The following is a 26,931-nucleotide window of genomic DNA, read 5'->3' as shown; positions in this document are numbered from 1 at the left end:
TTTATGACTTTCTGCTTAAGGCCCTGTCTGGGACAGTGGTATTAGAAACCAAGATCTAGGTGTGCCAGGTATGCTCTTCCATGCTGGGGTATCTGCTTCCAGGTTCCCTGAGTTAAAGCCAAGAAGCAAGTGTGTGTCCTCACAGTTACTGCTCCAGTCTGAATACTTGTGTGCATATGTACACACACATGCATGTACTGCTATACACACATGGAGGTCAGAAGACAGCATGCTGGAGTTGGTTCTTTATACCACGTGGGACTCTGGGATCAAACTCGGATCTCTAGTCTCCGTGGCAAGCAACTTTACCCACGGAGCCAATTCACCAGCCCCTAGCTGCCTTCCATTAGTATGGGCCACCTCTAGCTCCCCCAGCTCATCAATGCCAACACTGGGGAAGCTGGCTCCCCTGCTTTTGTGTGCTGTATGTCCTGACCTGCAGTACAGTGAAGACCGCTAACAAGTGTACACTCAGACCACGACCCACTCAAGGGGATGGGCCATGGAGAGATGGCTCAGTGCTTAAGGTATGTGGTTGCTGTTTTCCAGAGGAGTGGAGTTTGGTTCCCGGCATCCACAGCTCACAACTGCCTCAAACCTCAGATGCCGGGGACCCAACCCCTTCTGGCAGGGCACACACATGTGACATACACACATTCAGACACACACACATACACATAGGTTAATAAAAAGATAACGTAACACATCTAGCTGTCTAGAAAGTTCCTCCATCATTATTCCCATTGTGTTCTTGTGCTATTCTGCTTGCTGGTCTTCAAGATCACAGGATTTTTCCCTAGAAGGTCCTTGGCCTCCAAGTGTGTCCCAACTCCCATCTGAGAGAAAGGTGGTGTGGCCTTTCCTTTTCATTTTATACATATGTGTGTGTGCGCATGTGTGCACGTGTGCACTTGACTGTGTATGGCTTGTTGAGGCCAGAGGTAAACCTTGGATGTCTTCCTCTGTTGCTCTCCACTCAGTTATTTGAGACAGGGTATGACTGAACTGAGAGCTGGCCATTTTAGCTAGACTGCCTGGCCGTCAAGCCCCTGGTGTCTGACTATCTCCCCCTTCCCCTACGCTCTGGGGTTATGCCCTCAGATTCCTGTGTCTGGCTTTTGACATTGTGCTTTTGTTACAGGTTGCCAAGTTTTTGCAGTGGGCACTTTACCCCGGAACTCATTTGATTATTTGAGGTGGGATCTCACAGATCCCAGGCAGTCTTGTTATACAGGTGAGGGTGACCTTGAACTTTTGATCTTCTGCCTCTGCCTCCCGAGTGTTAGGACTGCCCGACTAGTTGAGTTCTAGTTTATGACTCAGTTTTCCCTAAGTGGAATTAGGAAGTTCAGATTGAATTTAGCTCACATAGAGTGCTCAGAATGGTGTGTGAACATGAGTGTTCCCAAATGCCAGTCATGATTAGATAAGACTGGAAGAGACGGGGAGTTCTTCCTGACTCTGATTGCTCTTGCCTCTCAGAAGAGGGTGTGGGGGTATGGAGGTTGGTGTCCAGCCAGTTTGGTAAGCTATTATGTATGGCTGCTCAGGGCCGACTGGGAACTAGGAAGAAGTGTGTGTGTGTGTGTGTGTGTGTGTGTGTGTGTGTGTGTGTGTGTGTGTGTATTCCTCCATTGCACAGTGGCTCAGCCTGCTGACCTGCTGGCCTCTGCACTGTTCAAAGTGATTAGAGGCCCTGGCTTTGCTCAGAGTCTGAAGGGAGGTCCCCCTTGTGCCTAAGGAAATTTCTGCCAACCCTTTGGTAGCTGTCCTTGTGGGGAGGGGCCTGCTCTGGCTGCTGCTGTTTTCAGGGCATCTTTCTCTTAAATATTTATTTATTTTAAATTATATGTTTCTGTGTTTGGTTTGTACAAGTGACTGTAGACACCCGCAAGGCCAGCAGAGGGTTCTAACCCCTGGCTCTGGAGGTGGAAGCTGTTGTGAGCTGCTGGATGAGGGCGCTGGGAATTGAGCTGAGGTTTTCTGCAAGAGTGGCTCTTGTTTGCTGAGCCGTCTCATCATTACGATTGTGTTTTTCTTTTTCTTTCTTTTTTTTTTTTTTTGTGGAGGCAGGGTCTCACCATGTAGCTCTGGTTGTCCTGGAACTTGCTCTGTAGATCAGGCTGACCTAGAGATCTTCCAAATGCTGTCTCCCGAGTGTTGGGATTAAAAACTTGTACCACGATGTCTGGTTTATGTTATGATTATTGCTGTTGTTATTGTTATTATTTTGAGACATGGTCGCACTCTGGAAACCAGGCTGGCCTTGAGCTACCTCCCAAGCACTGGAATTAAAGGTGTGTGCTTTTACAAGACAGAATTTCATATAACCCATGCTAATCTTGAACTTGCTATATAGCAAAGGCTGGACTTGAACTCTGGATATCCTTTATTTCTGTCCCCAGGTGCTGGGATTACAAGGGGGCACCACCGCACCCCTATCAGGGCGCTCTTCTGACAGTCCCCGAGTGTCATTCATATTTTACAGCCTGAGCTTTATCCCAGGGCACTGAGGTTTTAGAGTTGAAATCTGTGTGGCCAAGATGTGATGGTCGTGATGTGTTGGAACAAGACTTTTCCCTCTTTTAACCCCATTTATTTATCCCAGAGGTCCCCGGTGCAGTCATCCAGGCTGTGAACAGTAATTGTCCCTGTAGACTCCCTTTCTTGTGGCTCTAGATGTTTAGTGCTTCAGTCCCCAAAAGACAGAATCCTGTCTTTAAAAAAATGTAATTAATTAACCTGGAGAGAGCGGGGAGGAGAAAGAGAGACACCGTTTCACCACCGTGTGTGTCCTGTCTGGCTTCTCTTTTTCTGTTAAGGACAGCTCAAGCCTCTCTGGACCATTTGGGCAGGAACAGAAGGGACTGGAAGGAAACTGGTCAGTTTTCTCATGGGGGTGACAGGAAGGCTGTCAGCTGGGTGTGGATGTCTCCACGGCCTCGGCAGGAACAATAGGGCACAGGCCATGTGTCTCTGACTGCCCTGTGGCTGCTGTCTAGACACTTAGACCCACCCTCGATGTCTCCACAAGAAGGAGAAAATATCTGGAGGAGCACAGGACTTTAATCTGGGCTTGGTGCTGGGGGATAGGATCAGAGTGAGCTCCAGCTGCTCTGGGAACTCAGAAATTGATAGTTGTTGGAGAGGTGAAGGCTTGGTGTCCTAGACAAGTGTACTACCCTTCAACCACCTCTCTAAACCCCAGTTGAAATCTTGTTTTATTCCATTTATTTTGGTGTATGTGTGTGGATGTACATCTTTATGCCATTGATTTTGTGTGTGTGTGTGTGTGTGTGTGTGTGTGTGTGTGTGTATGTGTGTGTGTGTGTGGATCAGAGGACAATTTTTGGGAATTGGTTTTCTCCTTCCACTATGTGGGTCCTGAGGAGGACCCGGGACCCGGGAACTCAGGTTTGGTGGCGTGTGAAGGCTCCCACTGAGCCTTCTCTCCAGACCTAACTCAGAATTCTCAAATCCTGTTCAGACACCTCATCCGTGGGGCCTTCAGGTGCCCTGAATTTCTATCAGCTGCTCTCTTCCTGTGCAATCACTTATTATTAATAGGCTTGTTCCCAAGTCTGCTGCTGCCTTTATATCATCCTTGGCATTTTCCAGAGCTCTCGCTTCTCAGGAGACAAAGCCTTCATGCTTTCAAGATGTCAGGGTGACATTTGTGTCCAGGGTGACAATTCGCTGAAAGCTATTCAGGCACAAATCACAAGCACCATCTAGCTTCCAGGAGTGCTGGCACATTGAGCAGCTCCTGCAATCTTACCGGGTGCCACGAATTATTTGTTTATCATCTCATTGGTTTTCAACTCACGGCTCTGATAGGTGTTTTCCCATTTCACAGTCTTGGAAACTGAGGCTCTGGGGCTTGGTTTTGTCTTTTCCTTTAAACCTTCAAGTCACATCCTTTCAGGACCAGAAGGTATATCTGTGGTGATTGCTGGCATGGGGGAAATGGGGAGGAGGATGTTACTGGATGGGCGGGCTCTACTTAACCGCTCAGTGCCAGGGATTGGACTCACTGCTGAGATTGCCCCACCATTCTCTTGCAGAGGTAGCTCAGTTAGACACAGGAATGCAGACCAGTTTCTCAAGGATGGTATGAGAACCCAGAGACTCACATCAAGGGGACAGAAATGGCTCAGGGCTGTAATTTTGCATTCTCTGTGCAAGACTGGGCACAGCACCCTTCTTGCAGGAGACGGAAGTCTGAAAAGCAGTCTGTCTGGTTCACTTCCCCGGATGGAGGCTCCTATTCAGGCCGCTTGCATCTTGCTCCTGCTGCATGCACATTGTAGGCATAATGGCGGTGTGCAGCTGTGCCGTGTCTGTGTTGTGTCACCGGCACAAGGGAACGGTCCCCTCGGAAACCAGGCGCAGATGTAGCGGAAGCCCAACATATTAAAATCCCGAACAGTGTCGTTCTTTGTGAGACTGGCTTGCCTATGGGTGTATTTACAGAGCCAGGGTGCTAGAGAATCTACAATTAGAACAATTTGCTAACTAGTCCCAGACCTTAATTAGCACAGGATCCTCTGTCTCTCTGTTGTATGTAAATTGAGACCTTCACAGGGAGATTGATTGTGGACGCGGCTGTGAGGTGAGGGACCCTCTGTCATTTTTCAAGGGATCTCTAAGAAAACAGAACTGTCAATACCTTTAAGCCATGGCAGCGGAAGCACAGGGAGGCTTTCTTTCAAGAAACATCAGTGATTTGAACTGTCCCAACTCTGACATCTCTGGTCCTAGGAAGTGCCAGCTCTGCAATGTGTATGGCAAGTATGCATGAATGAGAGAACTGTCATTTTGTCCCCCTCCTCCCTAATAAGGTCTAAAATATCCCAGAATGTTAAGCCCTCCGATCATGGCTTTCCGACTAGAAATTGCCTGCCTTCTCTTGGCAAGTGTTACCTGCTGGGCATCTGTCCTGTTGGGCATGTCCATGTAGTTTCCCGAGTGTGTGTGTGTGCCTGTGTGTGTGTGTGTGTGTGTGTGTGTGTGTCTGTGTCTCCCCTTCCCTCCCTCCCCCTCCCCCACCTGCCCATCTACCCTGGTTTCCTTTACATATTCATATTCATATGCGTGTTAAGGTTAACATTGGATACCTTAGTCATTCCCTCCTTCCCTCCCTCCCTCCCTCCCTCCCTTTCTTCCAGAGGGTTTCCCTGTATAGCCTGGCTGCCCTGGAACTTGCTCTGTAGACTGGTGTTGATGGGAGTTTCTGTCCTACTTGTTTATTTAGTCCCAAATAAACACACAGAGACTTAAATTAATTATAAACTGGCTGATGGCTTCTTACTGACTAGCTCTCTCTTAATTGTTGACCCATTTCTGTGTATCTCCATGTGGTCTTGGATTACTGGTGATGTCCAGTCTCTTGCTTCCTCGGTGACTATGTGCTGTGTCCTTGACTCCACCTACTACCGTTCTCTATCCCGGTTTGGGTTTCCCACGTGACTAAATCCTACCTGGCTATTGGCTAAAACAACTTTATTTATCAACCAATAAGAACATATTCATAGCATACAGGAGGACATCCCCCATCAGACTAGGCTGGCCCTGAACTCACAGAGATCCTCCTGCCTCTGCCTCCCGGGTGCTGGGATTAAAGGCGTGTGCCACCACCGCCTGGCTCTGTTTTATTTCTTTAGACAAAGTCTCTCACCAAATCTGGAGCCAACCAATTTCTCAGGACTAGCTGGCAAATGAGTGCCAGGAATCCCTTGTCTCATCCTCCCAAATACAGGGATTAGAACCTGCTTTTTACAGGGGTGCTGGGGATCTGAATTCATGTCCTCATTTTTGCTCAGCAAGGATTTTACTGACTGACCCTTCTTTCCAGCTTGATACAGTTGACCTCTTGTTACAGTCTGCCCCATTTTTGAAACCCCATTCTTATAATAAGCAGTTTATTTTTTGAGCCTAAAGACTGTCTCTAAAAGCGATGGTTTTCCACACTAAAAGGAACCTTCTGTTTCTTCCTTCAAAGGCCTTAGAGCAAACATACCATGTAGAGGGCCTGCCTTAACATCTGAGCCCTCTTACCAAACATTTCAAATAATACTCATGTTTGAGCCGGGCGTTGGTGGCGCACGCCTTTAATCCCAGCACTCGGGAGGCAGAGGCAGGCGGATCTCTGTGAGTTCGAGACCAGCCTGGACTACCAAGCGAGTTCCACGACAGCCTCCAAAGCCACAGAGAAACACTGTCTTGTAAAACCAAACCAAACCAAACCAAAAAAAAAACACCTCATGTTTGAATCTCTCTTCTTTAAAATTCTTGATACAAGGAGTATCCTAGATTTCAGATTTTGAAAAATTGGAATATGAGTCTGTGCACAATGGTGTATTTTGAGCATGTCCTCGAGTCTAAACTTGAAACTCATTTGTGTATACCTTGCATAGCACAATGGCCTTCAGACGATATTTTCAGGGTTCTGGCTTTTTGTTTTTTGTTTGTTTTTTCTTTTGAGGCTATCTTGACATGCAACCCCATCTGGCGTGGGACTCCACTCCAGCTTCCTGTTTCTGCTACTTTGATGCTTCTGGGGTTACCATGTAAACTACCTCTGACAGATGGCTCCTGTTCCAATGGACTTCAAGGCAATACATGATAACGGGCATGGAATTTTCCACTCATGACAAGCACTCAGAGATATTCTGATCTTGGAGCATTTCAAATTCCAAGTGTTTGGATGAGGGATGTTCTGTCTGTCCTCATTTTGGCTTCAGAGGCAGTAGACTTCTTCTTCCTCTTCCTCTTCCTCTTTTGTCTGTCTGACTGTTTGTTTGTTTGTTTGTTTTTCGAGACAGGGTTTCTCTGTATTGTTTTGGAGGCTGTTGCTCTGTAGACCAGGCTGGTCTTGAACTCACAGAGATCCACCTGCCTCTGACTCCCGAGTGTTGGGATAAAGGCGTGCGCCACCAACGCCCTACTCCTCTTCTTTTTTTAAAATTATATTTTATGTGTTAGTGGCATTTGAGATTTTGAGGGTGAGTCTCACTATGTTGTTTGGATTGGCCTCAGATTTGAGAACTCACAACACCAGCATTTTGTATGCCAGGTAAACTTTGGGTATGGGGTCCTACTCTCTTAAGTTTCCTGAGTTACAAGCTTGTTCTACCAGGCTGGGCAAGAGAGCATGGGATATTTGGGGGTGAGGGTGGTGGTTCTGGGGTCTTCTGCATGCTTGGCAAATACTCTATTACTGAACTACATGCCCAGACCAACTTGTGGGCTCATGTGGCTCTCTTGTCCCCCTCCCCCCCCCACGCCTCCCAAGTAGCTAAGACTATGTAGGCCAACCCATCCTGCCAGCCCTCTGTTGCCTGTGAATGTCTCACTTCATTAATCTCTTTGTTGGTGGACATTGAGTTATGTCTAGATGCTGCCTCGAGCATCCTGTGTAGAGAGAGTGTGTGTCTCTCTGCATGTGTGTTTTCTTCTGTCTGGGTGCAGACCTGAAAGTGGAATTGTGGGATATGACTGGCAACCGTGTTTCACCAAGGCCTGGTGTCAGACTCTGGCCTGTGCTGTGCTGCTAGCCTCGTTGCTCTCTCTCTGCTTCACACACAGTTAACTTTTCAAATCACCAACGCCCGGCCTCCCTGCCTTCATTTAAGAAGATTTTTTTCTCAAAGCCGGGTCTTTTATTCTAGCACTTGGGAAACAGGGCCAGGTGGATTTCTATGAGCTTGATGCTAGCCTGACCTACACAGCAAACTCCAGGCAGCCGGGACTACACTATGAGACTCTGTCTCAAAATAAACAACAAAAAATTTTTCAAGATTTATTTTTATTATTTTAAATTATGTGTGGGTGCGTGTGTCTGCATGTGGATATCAACACATGAGTGTAGGTACCTGTGGAAGCCAGAGCCGTCAAATCCCCCGGAGCCCAAGTTCCGAGCTGCTTTGTGGGTGCTGGGAACGGAACCCAGGTCCTCTGGGAGAGCAGCCACTGACTGAGCTACCTCTTCATCCCTCTGTCTCAGAGTTTCTTTAACCTTCTCAGACACCCATTAGCCAGGCAGACTGCACAGAGACTGAGCGTGAGAGCCACAGAGGGTGTGAGTGCCTGACAATTTCCAGGAGTGGCTGTCATGGAGAATAATCACCCCCACAACTTCAGGGAATGAGATGAAGAGCTTGCAGGCCAGGGTGTTCTTGGGAGGCCCACTGGAAGTGACATTTGAGCCACAGGCTGAAGTTAGCTACTGCGGAGAAGATTGGGTACAGAACATTCTAGGTGGAGGGAGGGGCCAGCTGAGTGCCAAGGAAACATGACTAGTAACAGGGAACAGGGAAGGAGGTCACAATGCCTGGGGTGAGGAGAGCAGAACTGAGCATACCTCCTCATGGTAGCCCAGGATGGCCTAGACCAATTCGTGAAAATCCCCTTGCCTCAGCCTCCTGAGTGCTGGAATCCCTGGCGTGAGCCACCACACTGGCCTTAGGTTTGGCATTTTGAATGAATAATTAGAAGTCTGAAGCTCAGAGAAGTGAAGGTCACAAAGCTTGCTGAGGTAGAACTTCTCTCTGGCCTGTTCTCTCTGCCAGAGACTCCCAGGCCTTGAGAGGAGGAGCACACATTCAGAGGATCACTGGCTGACAAAGTATGGGACATAGGAGAGATTCAAGCTGGTTACGAAATGAAGTCCTGAGCCTGGAGGGGTTTTGAGCCTGGCTTTGTGGAGTTGAGCCAGCCAGAGAGGTTTTATCAGCCAGGTAGGCGGTTGCAGGCCATGACGAGGGCACAGCAAGTTTTGGGGAAACTGGTTTGACTCAGACAGAGTCTTTCCCTGCCTCCATAAGAGGAGACTGACAGTGGTAACTCATAGCACCGTCACTGGTGGTTCACAGTGCACGCATGTACTTAACTGTACCTCATCACACACGTGGATTCTGGTAGCAACAGCTGAATTCACTGCGGCTTAGAGAGATCAGGAAACTTGCCCAAAGGCACCGAGCCCTTGGATTCTTTCAGAGCTGTACCAGGTGGCAGAGCCTGTACACCTGCAGTGTGCTATGTGTTGTGACAGTGTTGACGTGTGGCCCAAGCGTGGCTGCTGCCAATCAGAACCTAGGCTGCCAGGGTCTGCCTTGGCAGTAGGGTGTTGGGATGGCACCTGGGGGAGTGTAGATTGGGGTGGGTTGTATTGTCACGAGACTCTTAAGGCCCCCACTTCCTTCCCTGGAATGAACTGAACCATATAAGCACTACCATTGAGCCACATCCTGGCTCTGGAGGAATATCTTCCCCATCCCCCAGGGTTTCTCTGTGTAATCACTCTGGCTGCACTGGAACTCACTTAGCAGACTAGTCTGGACTCAAACTCACGGAGATCTGCCTGCCTCTGCCTCCGTATTCCCTGTAGCCCATAAAAAAATATTTCAAAGGCTGGGGAGATGGCTTGGTGGACAAAGTCTTGTACTCCATGCTGAGGACACAAGTGTGGCTCTCCCCGCTATGGTGAATGTTCATAGTCACCATATTCTCTGTAGCTAGAAAAAAATATATGGGGTTGGAGAGATGGCTCAGTGGTTAAGAGCACTGACTGCTCTTCCAGTGTTCTGAGTTCAATTCCCAGTACCCACATGGTGGTGGCTCACAACCCTCTATAATGAGATCTGATGCTGTCTTCCGGTGTGCACACACACACAAACACACACACACACATGCAAATAAATCTTTAAAAAATATTTCAGTGCCAGGTGGTGGTGGTGCATGCCTTTAATCCCAGCACTCAGGAGGCAGAGGGCAGGTGGATCTCTGTGAGTTCGAGACCAGCCTGTTCTATAAGAGCTGGTTCCAGGACAGCCTCCAAAGCCACAGAGAAACCCTGTCTTAAAACCATACCGCCTCCCCACAATAAAAAGTATCTCAAAGGCTGGGGAGGTGGCTTAGTAGGTAAAGTGGTTGTCGTACAATCGAGAGGACTTGAGTTCAGATCCCCAGAACTGTGTAATGCTGGAGCTGTTTGTGGTTAAGGGAGGTTGTGACCCTGGTGTTTCCATTGTGAGGGGGGAGTGAGGGGGGAGGCAAAGGTGAGAATCCTGAAGCTTTTGAGCCAGGTAACTTGGCACACGCAGAAGCAGACAAGAGACGCAACTTCAAACAAGTGGAGGACACACGCACACACACACACAGACGCATGCACGCACACACGCAAATGTGTAGACACATTAGAAAGATAAGTGGAATCTCCGTTTTCTGGTTTAAATGTTCCTGCACACTCAGGATCTCTGTGGCCCTCTGTTTTGCACTCTGCTTAATTCTTGACCTTTCCAGTAGGATTTCCTACACGCCCTTACCCATGGGATTCCTGATCCACTGTCTGGCTGCGGCTCCCTGCTGCTTCCTGTTGGGCTGCTCCAAGCCCCCACTGCAGTGCAGGCCTCACACCCTGAGAGCTCCAGGGATGGGCGGGCCTGCCCCTCCCACCAGGGTAATCTGGGCTACTTTCTGCCTCTAAAGTCAGCTTGTGCAGAAGAGCGAGGCGAGCTGCCTGGAAGGCCTGTCCCTTCCCCCCTTGTTTTCTGGCATTTTCCTTGCCCTAATTAGGGTGACTTTTGGAGGCGGAATCCTCCGTGCTTGTGGGGAGCAGGGCCTGGTTCCCGGCAGCCCCTCTTCCTCCATCTGCCCTCCTTTCGGAGGTGCCTTTATTACCCTTTCTTTTCTCAGCCCACTTCTGAGCTTCAGCCCCTGAGACAAGAGGTCCGTCTTTTGTGTCTGAATAGTCCCTCCACTGCTGCAGTCCCTCCACTGCTGCAGTCCCTCACTGCATCCCGAGAGCCGCAGGCACATACTTGGTGGTGGGGGATGGATATGCAGCTGGGTACCAACCCCAGTCCTCATTCTGGAGCCAGCAGTGTTGGGGGGGCCAAAGGAAGGAAGGGCCTGAACTAGGCACCCGTGCTGAAAGCAGTCCCAGGACTAGGAGGCCACGAGGGGAGTGCCACAATGGCTCTTCCTCTTCAACGGTCTGAAAGAGCCCTGGTATTTTCCAGCCAGGAAAGTGCCAGGGTCCTGCAGCTGAGGATGAGGAAGGACCAGGCTACCGTTGTGGTGGTTGAGGCCTGAACACATCTGTCTGCCTCTTCCTGGATGGTGGCGGTTTCTGTCCTGCTCATCTTCCCTTTTACATATGGATTTGATGCCTAGAGAGTGTGGAGGCCTCCGTGGGCATGTATCTGCCAGCTTCTCCCGTGGTAAAACACCTAATAAAAAATATTAAGGACATGTTCAGAATGCAAACCACCTCCCTTCTCTCGCAGCTACCCTGTCCTCAGAGCCATAGCGAGTGTGCGTGTGTTTACTCCCGTCTACCGTTAATAAATGGCTCCTGGGCGCAGCGCGTGGGTGACTTCTCGCATAGCCACGCTGCTGTCGAGGGTGATGAATTAGATCCAAAGCCTGCGGACTCTAGGCAAGGCTCTGCCTGCCCTATTGCAAAGGTGTCCTTGTGCTGCTGGGCGACCTAACGTGTCTACGACCAGAGCTGGCCTGGTAAGTGGTGACTCTCAGTCTGTGCGCTCTCTCTGCTTCCTCCTCCCCTTGGGAGAGGCCGCCGAGGAGCCGGAAGCAGGAATGTCTGCCGGGAGTCTGCCTCTGTCCTCTTTTGGAACAGAGGAGCCAGGCTTTCTGAGCGAGCAAGCTGCCTCTATGGCAGGTAAGTGCCCACCCTCTGTGCCATCTGGCCCTCGCTTGCTGGTATGGAGGCCTCCAGGTGAAGTGACATTTTCTCCTACGATGAGAATGACCTTTCTCCTTCCACCCACTTCCTGGTTCTGGGCGAGCAGCTGCTAGGCCCTGTTTCCTACCGAGCCTGGGTGCATCTGGCTCCAGCGTTGGGAGGCCCATTCAGGCTGATTTCTGAGGGCCTACCTAAGACACACTGCTCTTGAGAGCGAGGGGTCACCCAGGGAGCTCTTGCCGTGAACAGGGTTCACCTCCTGCCCACATTCTTTGCTAGAGGGACAGTTTGGCCCCTGCCCCCATCCTTGCATCTGTTTTGTGCTCTTTGAGAGGAGGAAGTTCTGGGCTTTTGTTTCTTTATGATGTAATTACCCAGTGGGGAGCGCCAGGGATTCCTGGGGAGGGAGGCCCTTTTGGGTACCTGCTCTCTGTCTTTGGGAATAGCTTTGGAAATGATTAACGAGGGGCTCGCTTTGCCACTTCTGGGAGAGCTGGCCGAGGGTGGTCCTGTTTGAAGCCGGAGCGTTGAGCCTGGTAGTGACTAGGAGTGTTGCCTACACTTGGTGCTCCAGCTGCTCCTGACCCAGAGGCCTCTGCGGTATCCAGGGCCTCTCCAGTCAGTGTGTGCAGAGCCATTGAAGCTATGTGCAGGACTCATTTGCTTTCCTCTTGATAGAGGCCAGCGTTTTTTGTTATTTCCAACCCATGGGATTGATTTAGGATGCTCTTTGGAAGAGAGCGAGCTCTTTTTAGACTAGGTGGTGATGGGGGAGGGGGAGGGAGGAGTAAGCAGGATCTTATTTCTTAAAAAAGAATGGGGGCGGGGGTTGCTGGAGAGGTGGCTCATCTGGTAAGAGTGGGCGCTAAGGAATTGAATGTAGGTCCTGTAAGAGCCATCTCCAGCTCCCCTGTTTTCAAAGGGTTGTTTATTGGCCTGGGGCCAGCTGTTTGCTGTCACCTCTGCCCCAGTGCTCTTTGCTCCTGGGCACAGTGGGCTCGCTGTCTGCATTCTTAAGGAAATTCAACACCCACAAAAACACAAAGCTCCCAGCGTTTACGCTTGGTGACCCCTTTCCCTAGGGAAGAAACGGTTCCCTGTGAGGTGTGTCACTGCATAGACCCTGGAGAGGTCTGACTCAGGTCCTGGACATGGATGTGGATGTGGGTGGTGCCTGGTGTGGCAGGTGGCCAGGCTGATGGAGGTGGAAGTGTGGTTTGGAGGGGGTGGGGTTCAGAAGCCTGTGGGTTCTGATGCAGCCTTGGCGGGGGTGGGGTGGGGTGGGGGCGGGGTTGCTCCCAGATTCTGCCTTTAAGAGGATGACCTCATCTATGGGACTCTGCTGGGGTCCTTCCTGTCCCCTTTCCTCCCGGTGCAGTTGAAAAGCAAAAGCAAGTGGGTGAGTGCTGGAGCAGGGACCACAGTCAACAGCCCTCCCCCATCCCCAGCTGAGGACTATTGGCACTGGGGTCACTCTACTGCCCCAGTTCAAATCCTGGAGCAGGGACCACAGTCAACAGCCCTCCCCCATCCCCAGCTGAGGACTGTTGGCACTGGGGTCACTCTACTGCCCCAGTTCAAATCCTGGCACCCACACTTGGTAATAGCTGTCCCGTCGTGGGTGAGTGGAAATGAATTCGAAGCAGTTTGAAGAGGGCCTCGCTTGTGGGCAGGTTATCGTGAGGTGAGGTGTCCCCAAAGTCAGAGGATGTGCAGGGACTGCTGAGGGTGATTATTTCTGGTGATTCACAAGACATCAGCTCTGGGAGGATTACATCACATGCTTAGCTTTTAATACCCAGGAGACCGCTCACTGAGACTTCAGGGTTTGCTTCTGGTGCCGGCTTCACTCCAGGCTGTGCTCCTGAGTCATTGCAGACACATGTCTCCTCCACAAAGCGGGCCCGCTCCCTCACCCATTTTAGCACATTCAGAGCCAGACTTATTTTGATGGGGGAGGGGTGGGGTGGCAGGGTGGTGGTGGTGGTGGATTGGAGGCAGGGGTTGGCACAGGGCCAGCCTAATAGAATTCTGCTAATCCAGAGAAGGGGGAGGGGAAAAAAACCTTCTTGGATGCAAGGTGAACCGTTTTCCAAAGAGACAGCCAGCGGGGGCAGTGTATCATCACTCCAAATTTACAGATGAGATACGCTTAGCAAGGTAGCCTCATCAGAATCAAGTCATTAGAGAAGTAAAAATCTGACTCAGCTTTCTGGAAGAGGTCCTTATGGTGACTTCATTACTATGACGACAGCTGGGTTATTTCCCATCACTGTACAATCACCGGATGCCAGGTTTCCTATGGAGCAGGGAGAGTGTTTAAGCCACAGGGCTGGCCTGCCATTTGGTATTCCACGACATCTCCTAGTTATCCTTGCTGAGAGGTTTTTTTTTTTTGGTTTTTCGAGACAGGGTTTCTCTGTGGCTTTGGAGGCTGTCCTGGAACTCGCTTGGTAGTCCAGGCTGGTCTCGAACTCACAGAGATCCGCCTGCCTCTGCCTCCCGAGTGCTGGGATTAATGGCGTGCACCACCAACGCCCGGCTTTGTTGAGAGCTTTTATGGGGAGCTTTTGGAGGGCAACTGAAGGTTTAGCTCTTAGATACAGCTGCTGGGTGTCCATGAGCCCTAGGGAGATAGGGAGAGGCGGTGTTATTTGTAACAGTAAATACGATTGAGGTGATTCTTGCTTGTTTGCCTGAGACAGGTTCTAATTATGTAGCTCTGAATGACTTGGAACTTGCTCTGTAGACCAGGCTGGCCTTGAACTCACAGAGTTCACTGTCCTTGAGTGTTGGAATTAAAGGCGTGCACCACCATGCTCAGCTTGAAGTTTTTACGTTTTGCTGAGACGAGGTTTAGACTACTCAGACCTGGGCAGCTGTGAGACAGACCGATCTCTCACTAAGTGGGTGGGATTCAGTTTTGTTTCCTAGTAGGCTGGGACAGAACTCCCTGTCAGGCATAGATTGCTTATAAGTCTGTTACTTTCCAGCGATTTCCCCACACTTCCCATGAAAATACTCTAAAGTTCAAAGAAAGAGTTTTACAGTTCTCTTGTCTTGCCCCCCATTTATTTCCGTGTGTGCATGTTTACACAGCCCAGGAATGATCTCGGTCACCCTAAATTCCATGGTCTGGTGTAGAAGCAGTTTTCATGACTTTTTTAAAAAGTTTTACAGAACAAAGTCGTAAAATCAGGGAAGCTTAGAATACGTCTGTGGAAACATCAAAGAGGCGGGTGCAGAGTCGGGGAAGCTTTCCTATAGGCCTCAGATGCTATCTGATGACATTCTTCTTTGGGTTGGTGGAAGCTAGTGGTTTGCCACATTAATAGATTGTAAAAGGTTTTTTTATCTGTCAGTCATAGGATGTCAGTTTTGACAGAGAGGTGGGCAGGGAGTGGTGAAATGGCTAGAACTAGCCCAGGATAAGACGGTCAGTCTGTGGACTTGCATCATTCCAACTCTCCATATCACTGGTTCCAATCAGTCAGTCTCTGCAGACAGGGCTTCTTTTTAGGAACTCTTGTTTATATGCATACTGCAGAGAGTGACCGTGGGGGCTGGTGCCCAGAGAACATCCGTGAGAGCTGGCTTCCATGCTCCCCAGTAAGTGCCTCTATCTGAACACAACTCTGTCCTTTAGGCCATCTCTGCAAAGGTGAAGGCTTAGCCCCACCCCTCAAATCTAGGAAACTGTCTTTACAGAGTGGTGTCATGTACTTCCTGGATTCTTTTTTTTAATTAATTTAATTATTTTATTTTATGTGCACTGATGCATGTTTTGCCTGTATGTCTGTCTGATCTTGGAGTTACAGACAGTTGTAAGCTGTCATGTAGGTGCTGGGAATTGAACCCAGGTCCTCTGGAAGAACAGCCAGTGCTCTTAACTGCTTATCCATCTCTCCAGCCCACTTCCTGGATTCTTGAGATGTTCAGTGGAGCCATCCAAGGACTCCTGACCACCACTTCCCTCTTTCCCTTATTGCACACAAGGCCCTTAGGGGCAAAGAGGCTTGGGGTCCCTTTCATCTAATCATGGAGTCCCATAGCAGCCCTGCCTAGGGGATTTCGTGTGTGTGTGTGTGTGTGTGTGTGTGTGTGTGTGTGTGTGTGTGTGTGTGTGGCTGATACCTCCACCCCCATCTCAAGCATGTATGTACCCTGAAGCCTCTCAAACCCAGGAATCCCTTGCGTCTAAGGACCCTGGTTCTGTGGATCCAGGTGAGGCCCAGTGAGCTGAATATTTTAAGGTGCTGCTGGTCATAAGAACCTTAGCCCACACTGGGGGTTCTGGAGGGGTGGATCCTAGAACCTGTCTGGGCTGATGCATAGTCCCTGAGGCTGCACTGTTCCCCTTCCTGGTGGGCTGTTTTTTTTTTATTGTCATAGCCCTTGGGGATCCTAATGGGATTGAATTTGACTGAAGGCTGAGAAACCCGGAGACACCCCAGAAACTGTCTACCTTTGTCTAATCTTCTCTCAACCTAACCGCTAGCTGAGATTTTGTTAAGTGTAACGTTTGTTTGTCTGGTCTGTTTCTGGTTCCGGCTGGCCAGAGTATCATTTCTTTTGAGACACATTCTTGTGAGTCCCCTGGTCACCTGCCCTTATCACCTGCGTTAAGTGTGTAGACTCTTGACACTTGATCTATGTAGAACGAGCCCCAAACTCCTTCGTGAGCCCCTCAGCATCCCAGCCCCCACTTTATCCATCTGCGACTTCTATCTGGAATGCCTCCCTCTTTTACTCATTATTGCCTTTTGCCTGCACCTGCTGCTTTTCATGTGAAATTGAGCCTTCTAAATCCCTTTCATTTCCCTCACTTTGATAAAGTCATCTGGGTACATGATGAATACAGTACACGAGGGTATATGGTTGAAAAAATAATCCCTTCCCACATGCCTTCCTCCTGAGACACCCACCCGACTTTGGCGTTCACCCTGGAGTAATATAAGTGTTTTGCATTCTTTTGGGGAGGGGTGTGAGAGCCTCCTGCTGGCACTAGATGTGTTGTTTTGTAACTGGACCCAGGCAGGAGATAGTCTCACATCATTCCTTGGCAAAGATGCTGTTGTCCCTGGTGCTGGGAATGGACCTGGAGCCTTGTGCCTGCTAGGCAAATGCTCTGCCACTAAATGGCACCCTCAGTACTGCCTCATTAGTCTTTCAATAGGGGAGGGCTTGGGATGGTGTGGCACTCTGTTACCCAGCCTGGCCTGGGACCCAGCAACCAGGACCCATCAACCCTTCTGCTTCAGCCTCTGGAGTGTTGGGATTCCAAAGGCCGGTGACTATGCCTGTCTTTCTTGCCCATGGTGCTGTCTCTCTCTCTCTCTCTCTGTCTCTCTCTCTCTGTCTCTCTCTCTCTCTTTCTCTCTCTCTCTCTCTCTCTCTCTCTCTCTCTCTCTCTCTCTCTCTCTCTCTCTCTCTCTCTCTCTCTCTCTCTCGGAGGACAGCCTCGGGAGTCAGCTTTCTCCTCCTACCTTGTCTGAGATAGTCTTTTGTTTGTCACAGTATACACCAGGCTAGCCTGCTGGCCCATGAGCCTCTGGGGATCCTCCTGCCTGCCTCACATCTTGCTAAAGAAAGTGCTGGGATAAGAGATTCAGGCAACCACGTCCAACTTTACATGGCTTCTGGACTCAGAGCCTCACACTCTGCAACTGCAACACTTCATTTTGAGACAGGGTTTCACTAGCCCAGAACTCAACCAGGCTGGCCTCAAACTCACGGAGCCCTGTCTGCCTCTGCCTCCTGGCTGTGTTCAACATTCTTCTTTTAAAAATGTGTACGAGTGTTTTTCCTACAGGTGTGTCTGTGCACCATGTGTGCAGTTCCTGCAGAGGCCAGAAGGTGGTTGGTATTGGATCACCTGGCGATGGACTTAGAGATGGTTGTGAGCTACCATGTGGGTGCTGGGAATTGAACCCAGGTCCTCTGCAAGAGCAGCTAGGGCTCTTCGCTGCTGAGCCATATGTTCATTCTGCACTCAACATTCTCTATGGCCAAAGAATGTTCTGTTGTTTGGCTGCCAAGCGTTAAGCCACTTCTGTTCGTGGTCACTGAGGTTCATGTCTGCTTGTAGCAGTGAAGGGTTCTTTGTGTCCTCTTCAACTTCTGTGACTTCAGTCCCGCAGAGTGTACCTTGTCCCCAAGCTAACAAGCCTACCATTGAGCATGATCAGACTGGGACTCTTATAGGTGAATAATGGGTGGATGGTGACGGAAAGACGAGTAGGACCAAGGACAGATTGAACTGCAGTGGGTGGTTCTTAAGGTGGGAACCAGTGAGTGTCATTTGTTTTGATGCCTTTGGAGGGGGTGGGTAGGGCATGAGAACTTTCCAGTGGGCGGGGTCTCATCCTGGCTGAATGAATGTGAATGAGCACTGGTGGCTCTATTTCCTAAGTGTTTCTACTTGTCTAGATTTTGCTGTTGGGCATGGGATGGAGAAGCGTTTCTTGGTTGTAAGAGCAACATCTCTGCCTTGCGACTACTTCTCGTAACTTGATGTATTATTTTCTTGTTGCAATGACCAAATACGAGACAAGCAACCTAAGGAAGGTAAGGTTTATTTTGGCTTCCATCTTGAGGGGATATAGGCTGCCGTCTTAGGAGGCCTGGTGGTAGGTGGCCCCATCTACGGTGGTGGGAGTGTGTACTTGGGCTCCTCACATCTACACATCTTCTGAACAGGAAGTAGGAAGTTGACAGGAAACAGAGCCTAGCTCAGAAATGTCAAAGTCCACCCCTGGTGACCCATGCCCTCTAGTGAGGCTCCATTTCCTAAATGTACCACAGATGCCACAAGCAGTGCCGCCAGCTGGTTGTCAGGTGTTGAAATACATAACCTGTGGGGGATTTCTCACATTCAAATTGTGGTCATGGCTTTGTCTCCAGGGCTCTTCCAGGGCCATGGTAGGGAAGGGTATAGTTTTGTTTAGAAAAATAGATGATAGCTTCCCATGTGACGTTAGATAATGGCTTCACAGCTGTAGCGGGTGCCACCAGGGCCTATGGGCCTTGCTCTGTCATTTAAAAAATTTTTGTTTTTAAAGAGAAGCCAAAAAAAAAAAATCTAGGTGTTTCTTGTGTACTTTGGCACCAAGTTAAGAGTTTACATAAATGTTATGTAGGCTGAAGAAAGACCCGACTTTCCTGAAGGAAGAGATGGGTAGATTCTAGGAGGGAAACACTGACATGTCACTTGGAATTTGGGGACAGAGTGACTGTGACTGTGTCACCTTCACACCCTCTCCGAGTGACCCAGGCCTCCTCGACAGCTGTTCAAACATGGTCTTTTATGTCTCTTACAGATCCTGGCTCTGCAGAGCGAACAGCCCAGAAACGGAAGTTCCCCAGCCCTCCACATTCCTCCAATGGCCATTCGCCCCAGGACTCATCCACAAGCCCCATTAAAAAGAAAAAGAAACCCGGCTTACTGAACAGTAGCAATAAGGAGCAGGTAAACGAGCCACCAGGAGTGAGTGGCTTCTGTGCAGTGGGGTGGAGGCCAGGCAGCAGCAGTGCAGCTTGGGTTCTTGGCCCCCATGCAGCAGGGTACCTGGTAGTAGCTGTTGTTTACAGAAGGGCAGTTCAGAAGAGGCCTGGGCAAAAGTCTTTTCAGTGGGGTTTTAGATCTGTTTTGGGGACAGAGGATAGAGCTGTAAGAGCTGTAAGTCAGATTGGGGGGATGGACTGGTGTTTTTTTCCTTGGTTTTGTTCTTGGTGGCCTCAGGGTTTTCCTTCCCTCTGGGCTAAGTAAGACAGCTGCCCGAGGGGGCTGCGTGACTGAGGCCATTTTCTCATCTGTAAAATGTTGGTCAGTGTGGGAGAGACACTGTCTGAGTCCAGCTTTGGTGGAGGGTCACTGTCCCTTCTCTCTGCACCCTCCTCCCCCAAGCCAGTTCTGTCAGCTATATGGAAAAGGCTGTCCTCTTGAATTTTGTCTAAAGAATCTTCTATCTTTACATTCTCTGTTGAGGCTAGTTAGTCTTCGGGGGGTGAACTGGGGTGAGGCCTGTGAATGGACTGGGTTGGGATAGGATGTCTGTCCGCTCTGTGACTGTGAGGTCCATGCTGGCATTGTTTTCAGTGATGACTCTTTTCTTCCGTTCTGTGCTTTATCAAGGGCTGGAGTGGGCTCTGGGGGCCAGGGTTGAATTAAGTGAGATTGCTGCTTTTACTGGTAGAGGCCTTGCAATGGTTAAATGCCTAAGGCCTCGAGTATATGTTTCTGAGCATAAATCTATTTTCACTCTCAATTATACAGCGAGTGGCCAGCTCAGCCTTGGCTCTGAGGTTTTGTGCAAGTTAACCTCTTGTGTACCATTAGTTTTCTCATTCAGATAAAGATTGTGGTACTGCCCAGTCTACAGGGCTGCTGTGGACATTCATTGAACACCATTAATTAATTAACGATGGGAACAGGGTGACAGGATTTGAAAAAGAAGGCTGACTTTAGTAATCCTCTCCCCACGCCCCTTGTAACCATGGTTGGCCTGGGACTCTGGCTCTAGCAATCTTAAGGTCTTTGCACACAACAAAACTCTCCCAATATCTGAAAAAGTGTTGTAGACCCACAATGTCTGGCATGGAAGCCACAAACCATCTGTAGCTGTCTTGGTCAAGAGTGACTGAGAAACCGAGTTTTTCATTTGATTTTAATTTGGAGTTACATGGTTGCTGTCTGTGGCTGTCTGTTAGAAGGCACAGACCCGATCATTTGGGAAGGGTTGTAACTCTCTGGTAAAGGGAAGTACGGTGTTCCCTCCTCAAGGTCTCAGGGCAAGTGAGGTTAGCTTTGTTTGTCTGGCTGGTGACATCTGGCTCCTGTCACCTGGGAGCTATCATAGCTAGTAGGAGTGAAGACTCAAAAAGAAACATAGGGGCTATGGCATGGCTCAGTTTGTAAAAGAATTTGCTTTGCAAGCATGAGGACCTGACCTGAGTTTGAGAATCCCTGGAACCTATGTAAAAATGCTGAATGTGTTTGCTTGTAATTAATTCCATTGCTGGGGAGATGGACACAGGAGGATCCCTGACACCCACTGGTCAACCAGGCTTGCCGGCTTTGCGAGTTCCAGGCTAGTGAGAGACTGTCTTAAGAAAGTAGTGGGCTTCCCTAAGGGTGACGCCTGAGGTCATCATTGTCACCTCTGGCCTCCACACGGTTGTGAGCTCACATGTGTGTGTCCTTGGGCCCCTGAGAATTGGCTATCTTTCTGCTAGTGTGGCCATGTGAACATTTTCTCTCCTCCCTTCCTTACCCATACAGGTCAGTTTTCTCAGCCAAGTGATGGCCATCCCAGTACTTAGGAAGCTAAGATTAGAGTATAGAGTTTAAGGCTAGCCTAGCTCCATGGTAAACTAGAAGCCAACCTAGGCTTCATAGCCAGTTAGTGGCCAGCCTGGGCTATCTACCTAGCAAGGCCTAGTCTTACACAAGCAAGTAGCAAAAGCAGCAATCGTGACCATCTCCAAGCTCACCCACCATGCTGTTGGTGATTGTAGCTCCGTGTCACCTCCGTGGCCTCTCGGAAGTGTCCGTGTCCTGCACTGGCGTTGCTCAGGGTTTCACAGAGGGTGGGACTCCACGGCTTCAGAAGACATTTAGGGCATGGGAACAGAAGGGTGAGGGCAAAGGGACACAGGGCCTGGGCTGGCCTCTGGGGATTTGTCATCAGTAGAAAGGCACTCAGCTCTACCAGGGCACATGACTTAGCTCCCAGGGTCAGGGACACTCACTGTGCAATCAGGTCACTGGTTTTCTCTTGGAGGTTCAGTTAGGGCTCAGGTAAGCACTGTTTAAGGTTGATTGACAGGTAGGTAGATCAGGCTCACCAGGCAAAGGAAGGAGAGCCCTTACCCCTTGCTTCTTTGAGTGTTTCTAGCTTATGGCATTTGCAGAAAGGGGCAGTTTTCATGCATCCTATCGAAGCAATCACAGATATTTACTCATTTTGAGATAGAGCCACACTATGTAGCCCCGACTGGCTTGGAACTCATTATGTAGACTCATTAAGTCGACTTCACGCTCACAGAGATTCCTCAGTCTGTCTCTGGGATTAAAGGTGTGTGCCACGATTCCTGGCTTTTTCAGAGGGGATTCATCTGTTATTTTAAAAATTTATATGTTATGTGTGTTTGCTTGCATGAGTTTGTGTACATCATGTGCGTGTAGAAGCCCTTAGAGGTCAGATTCCTTGAAATTGGAGTTATAGGAAGTTGTCATGAGCTATGTAGGTGTTGGAAACTGAGTCCTGATGGCCTGTTTGTCCTTGCTACTTACTATCCTTAAAGATTTATTTATTTTCAGCCGGGCGTTGGTGGCGCACGCCTTTAATCCCAGCACTCGGGAGGCAGAGGCAGGCGGATCTCTGTGAGTTCGAGGCCAGCCTGGTCTACAAAGCGAGTTCCAGGACAGTCTCCAAAACAATACAGAGAAACCTTGTCTTGAAAAACCATTTTATCTGTATGAATTCTGCCTGCACGTGTGTGTACACCCTTCTTGTGTGTAGGGCCCGTGGAGGCCTGAAGAAAGGCATGGGATCCCCTGGAACTGTTAAAATTGTGTGCTGTGGGTGCTGGGAACTGAACCAGGGTCCTCTGGAAGAGCAGTCAGCGCTAACCCGCCACGCCATGTCTCTGGCCCTTCACTCCCAGATAGAAAACATCTGTCAGCTTTAGCTTAGATGAGACCATCCCTGGAGAGAGTGAATAGGTCTTTTCCATTTTCTTGTTAAGCTGACCTGGGGCAGGAGCCAGGGAATAAAAACATTTACTCTGTAACCTGCAATTATCCCCTTGTCGCACAGCCTGTGCCCTTTGCTGTAGGGCCGGCTACATACTTTAGACTCGTGGGAGAGGGAAATCAAAATTGGTTTTATCTGAAATTGTTGGCTTGTCCTTTAAGAACTTCCGCATTTGTTATCAGGTTGTTTTTGTGGAGCTTGTAAGGGGAATGTGTGATTGACAGGGCGACTGTCCTCTGCTGCCACTGAGGCTCCCGGAGTGGGTGGGTCTCTGAAGAGAGCAGTCACCTGGCTGATGGAGCCTGGGGGAAACTTCTGAGCCAGCAAAGAAACAAAAGAAATGCCCAGTTGGGCCCACGGAACCCAGGTGTTACCCATCTCATTTGATCCCTGAGTTTTGGCTTGACTCTTTTGTTATTGAGATAGGTATTGCTAAATTACAAGGCTGCCTTGAACTTGCTGCAGTATGTTGAAAAATGAAGAAAAAAAGTACCTTTTTTCTTTTTGGATTTTCAAGACCAAGTTCCTCTGTGTAGCCCTGGCTGACCTGGAATTCACTCTGTAGACCAGGCTGGCCTCGAACTCACAGAGATCCACCTGTCTCTGCCTGAGTGCTGTGTGTGTGTGTGTGTGTGTGGCAATCGGGCTGAGAAATCAGACTTTTAGTTAACAAAATTTAACAGTGGATTTCATATTTGGTCAGTATTAAAAATGTTGAAGTATGTGTGTGTAAGTAAGAGCTGTTGTTACAAAAAATGTAATAGGAGACCACGTTCATTTCACACATACATACTTTTTAAAATTAAAAACAAAGTGTGTGTGAATGTGTATGTGTGTGAGGGTGAGCACGCGCGCGCGCGCGCTCGTGTGTGTGTGTGTGTGTGTGTGTGTGTGTGTGTGTGTGTGTGAGGGTAAGCCTGTGTGTCTGTGTGTGTGAGAGTGTGTGTGTGAGGGTAAGCCTGTGTGTGTGTGGGGGGGGTGAGCATGAGCGTGTGTGTTTGGTGTCTCCTTTTCCATGGGTTCCAGGAATCAAACTGGTTGTCAGTCAGGCTGGCAGGCTGACTTTTACCTGCTGAGCTGTCTTGTCAGCCTTTGTTTGGTTTTTGAGACGTGGTCACACACAGTCTGCTTTGCCTGTCCATATTGCAGTTTGTAGCCAGTATGAGATCTTTCTGGAGGAAATAGTAATATTTTACTAGCAAGGAGCTTGTGTTGTGTAAATGTGATATCTGTATAATATCCATGGGTTTGTTGCGGAGGCAGTCTTGTTTCCTTGTGGGTTCTGAAGGTCACACAGCTTTAACTAGGAGGCCGTTTGACAGTCATGACTGGGCTGGGCTATTCGAGGCTGCTTCTGAAGGCTTTTCTGTGTTTGGCTTTGCTGTGTTCTCAAATGTCTCATTCTAGAGACATGTTTCCAGACGCTGCCCCGCAGGATGGTGTCTGGTTCCCATGAGGTGGCTTGCCCTTTCCTCTCTCTGCCGCTGTTGGCTCTGATTAAGTGACCAGGCTTCCTGGCGGATGCGAACACCCCGCTCCAAGGAGCCTCTTGGAGATACTTTCTACTCTGGAGATAGGCTTAAATAATGGAGGATAATTTTGCGTGAACCAAATCTAATTATTTCTACCCTCCAAATTCCTGCTATTTAAAGCACACCAGGGCAAATTGCCAAACTTACATTAGCTTTGCAAATTTGGACTGATGCATCTTGGGCTCTTCACAGTTTTTGCAAGTAGTGGCTGTGCCACCACTTAATACCAACATGTTGGGACTCTCAACCCCATTTTACAGATGAGAAAATCGAGGCTGGGGGTGGAGAGAGACACGGCCCAGGTCACGTAGCTGGTTAACGGGGGAGTTAGATTGTGCGTTTGGGTGTGCTTGGGCCACGTAGTCACTAACTCTCAGGTGCTAGCCTTTAATCTCTGGCCTTTTAACAGAGGTAAGCGGCTTCACCGCCGCTGCCCAGCTGTGTTTAGTTGGGAACTGGAGGTGGCCTAGCTGTATAGTGAGCTTGTGAGGTGTGTGATGCTGGTGTGTTGTTTGTGATGTACTTGTGCAAATGTCTGCTGAGAAACCACATTTGTTTTGAAACCCCACCTGTCTTTCTTGCCTACATTTCAGTCAGAGCTAAGACATGGTCCGTTTTACTATATGAAGCAGCCACTCACCACAGACCCTGTTGATGTTGTACCACAGGACGGACGGAATGACTTCTACTGCTGGGTTTGTCACCGGGAAGGACAAGTCCTTTGCTGTGAGCTCTGTCCCCGGGTTTATCACGCTAAGTGTCTGAGACTGACATCGGAACCAGAGGGGGACTGGTTTTGTCCTGAATGTGAGGTTAGTTCCCGATGAATGAATTCATTACCTGCCTCATTTCCTCTCCTTTCTCTTTTCTTCCTTTTATTTTTTTAAAAATTTCAAATAATCCAAATAGAGGGAAAGAGAAATGTCTTGCCTCCTGCCTGCTCTACCCTGGCCGCCCCTCTGGGGACCCGCCTCCGCGCTGGCTGCAGTGGGGCAGCCCCTGGGAAGACATGTCGCCTTGCCTGCCCCTGCTTCTTCGAGCCTTGGGAGCGCTTTGAGATCTGCGGCTGTGCCTCTGCTGCTTCTGCCGTGAGTGCCTTGGACAGGGACCTTGTAGATCTGTAATGGTTGACGATGTCTTTTGAAAAGATCCCGTGCTGTGTTTCCCTCCTTCGTTTGGCCTGGAGTTCGCGCCCGTAGCCCGACTGGGAAGACCACTCTGGAGTGTGTGTTCCACGTGGTCACCGTCTCACGCCTTCTTTCATGCAACAAGTTTTTCTCCAGTGCTGGAGAGTCAACCGCACATGGGACAGAGAGGATAACCTTTTATGATTATTGTTCCTGTTTTGGGCAAAATCGGACAGAGCCCCAACCTAGAATAAATAGGTTGAAGAAAAGTGGAGAAAATGGACGGAAGACGGGAGAGGGAGCTGAGGTGCTGGGCGTCCCCTCTTTAAGAATCCAGGCCTGGGAAGGTCACTCTGAGAGATGAGGAGGATCCGAAGGGGAGGAAATCTGGGCAGAGGAAGCCGCAGGTTCAGAGCTGTGGCTGGGCGTGCGAGACCGAAGTAGCCCACCCAGCATTTCCCGTCAGCAGCAGAGCTGAGCAGACCCGCCAGGAAGCCCACTGCTGGAGCTCCCCCTGCTGCTGGAGCTCCCCCTGCTGCGGAGCTCGCCGATGCTCTCTGCCCTGCTGCAAGCAAGTGTCAGTGGCTCACACCAGCTCATGTGGAACAGCTCTGGGATTCCACCGTGCACTGCGTTAGATTTTGAGGATGCTTCCAGTGTGTGAGAGGAAAGTGTCGTCTAGATGTGTGTGGGGGAGGAACTCGATACTGGAGAACGCCCATGATGCCACTCTTGGGTGGGGAAAGGAGAAAAAGAAGAAATACTTGAAATAAATTAGACTTCAAAACAAATGATGATAGCATTGAAGGGGTCTTGTGCCTCTGTCACAGCCAAAGCTGGCTGACGGCTCCCCCGGGGTTGCTCCAGACAGACTTGCACACTCCGTGCTGGCAGCCCCCTCCTATGTATAGACCTGGGTTTGCTCCCCCATAGTTTTGTGGGTCCCTGAGCCTCCAGCAGTTTTCTACTGTCTTGTACATCCTTCCCCCTGTTGTCTGAGTCACCAAATAGAGAATGGTTGAGGTAGGCTCCCTTCTGCAAGCGATGCTTGTAATGAGCGATGTCTGAGACACCAGAGCTTGTGACCATCGTGTGTGGGGAAGCAGCCAGGGAGGTAGGTCAGCCTGGCTGTTTGGAACCAAGCCTGCTGTCTCGCCATCACGATGATGGCTCCTCTCTGTCCCCTTGGCCGCATACAGCATTGCTGCTGGAGGCTTATATATCATGTGGATAGTCAACGCTTTCCCTAAGCGAATGGCACATCTCCTGACTTCCCTTACATCGAGTGGAAGAGTTTCCCCCAGTGTCCTCCAGCCGATTTGCCCTCGGGCTCCTTGGTCAGCATTGCTCACCAGTGTCCCTGTTGAAAAAGCTTGACCGGGACTCCTGTGCTGTGCTAATCAGTCACTGTTAGGAAACAGGAAGGAGTAGAAGTTGTCGGAGGGCGTGACAGGTGGGCAGGTGGCTCCCTAGATGTCCACTACGAATATGTAGCCCTCAGAAAGAAAGAGGACTCAAGCAAGCAGGTGCGCTTCTGTGTGCTCAGATACAGGGCCCTCAAGTTTCTCCCTGGGGTGAATTGGAAAAGGCAGCTTTTGAAAAGATAAAATGGGACCGATCTGTGTACTCTGTTCCATTGCCAGTTTCTGAGTGACTCTGTGTGGCCCTTTTCTTGATAACCAGCCACACCGGGAGTTCACTGGAGGGCCCCAGAGATGTGACAGATGGAAACTGGTTCCAAATTAATTGGAGAAGATGTCTAGCTCCTTCCACAGACAGGCCAGAAGAGTCCCCGACATTGTAGGATT

General features: G+C 49.6%; 1 protein-coding gene across 31 annotated transcripts in view; it reads left to right on the top strand.

The window, feature by feature from the left end:
• Zmynd8 (zinc finger MYND-type containing 8) overlaps positions 1-26,931 on the top strand; it is a 94,510-nt gene that overhangs the window by 12,237 nt on the left and 55,342 nt on the right. For 16 of the 31 annotated variants that reach the window (XM_005084964.4, XM_013124421.3, XM_040733041.1 and 13 more), the window contains 2 exons: positions 19,027-19,175; positions 24,590-24,808. In XM_005084964.4, the coding sequence (XP_005085021.1) occupies positions 19,027-19,175; positions 24,590-24,808 (368 nt within the window). Of the gene's footprint in view, positions 1-1,141; positions 1,235-11,217; positions 11,521-11,546; positions 11,684-18,137; positions 18,275-19,026; positions 19,176-24,589; positions 24,809-24,905; positions 25,085-26,931 lie in introns of those variants that run through there. The other 15 variants (XM_040733053.1, XM_005084965.4, XM_013124425.3 and 12 more) reach the window with 8 other exon arrangements.

This window comes from Mesocricetus auratus, unplaced genomic scaffold (assembly GCF_017639785.1).
Source record: "Mesocricetus auratus isolate SY011 unplaced genomic scaffold, BCM_Maur_2.0 Super-Scaffold_100028, whole genome shotgun sequence".
Classification (NCBI taxonomy): domain Eukaryota; kingdom Metazoa; phylum Chordata; class Mammalia; order Rodentia; family Cricetidae; genus Mesocricetus; species Mesocricetus auratus.
This window is presented reverse-complemented; position numbering and strand designations above follow the sequence as displayed.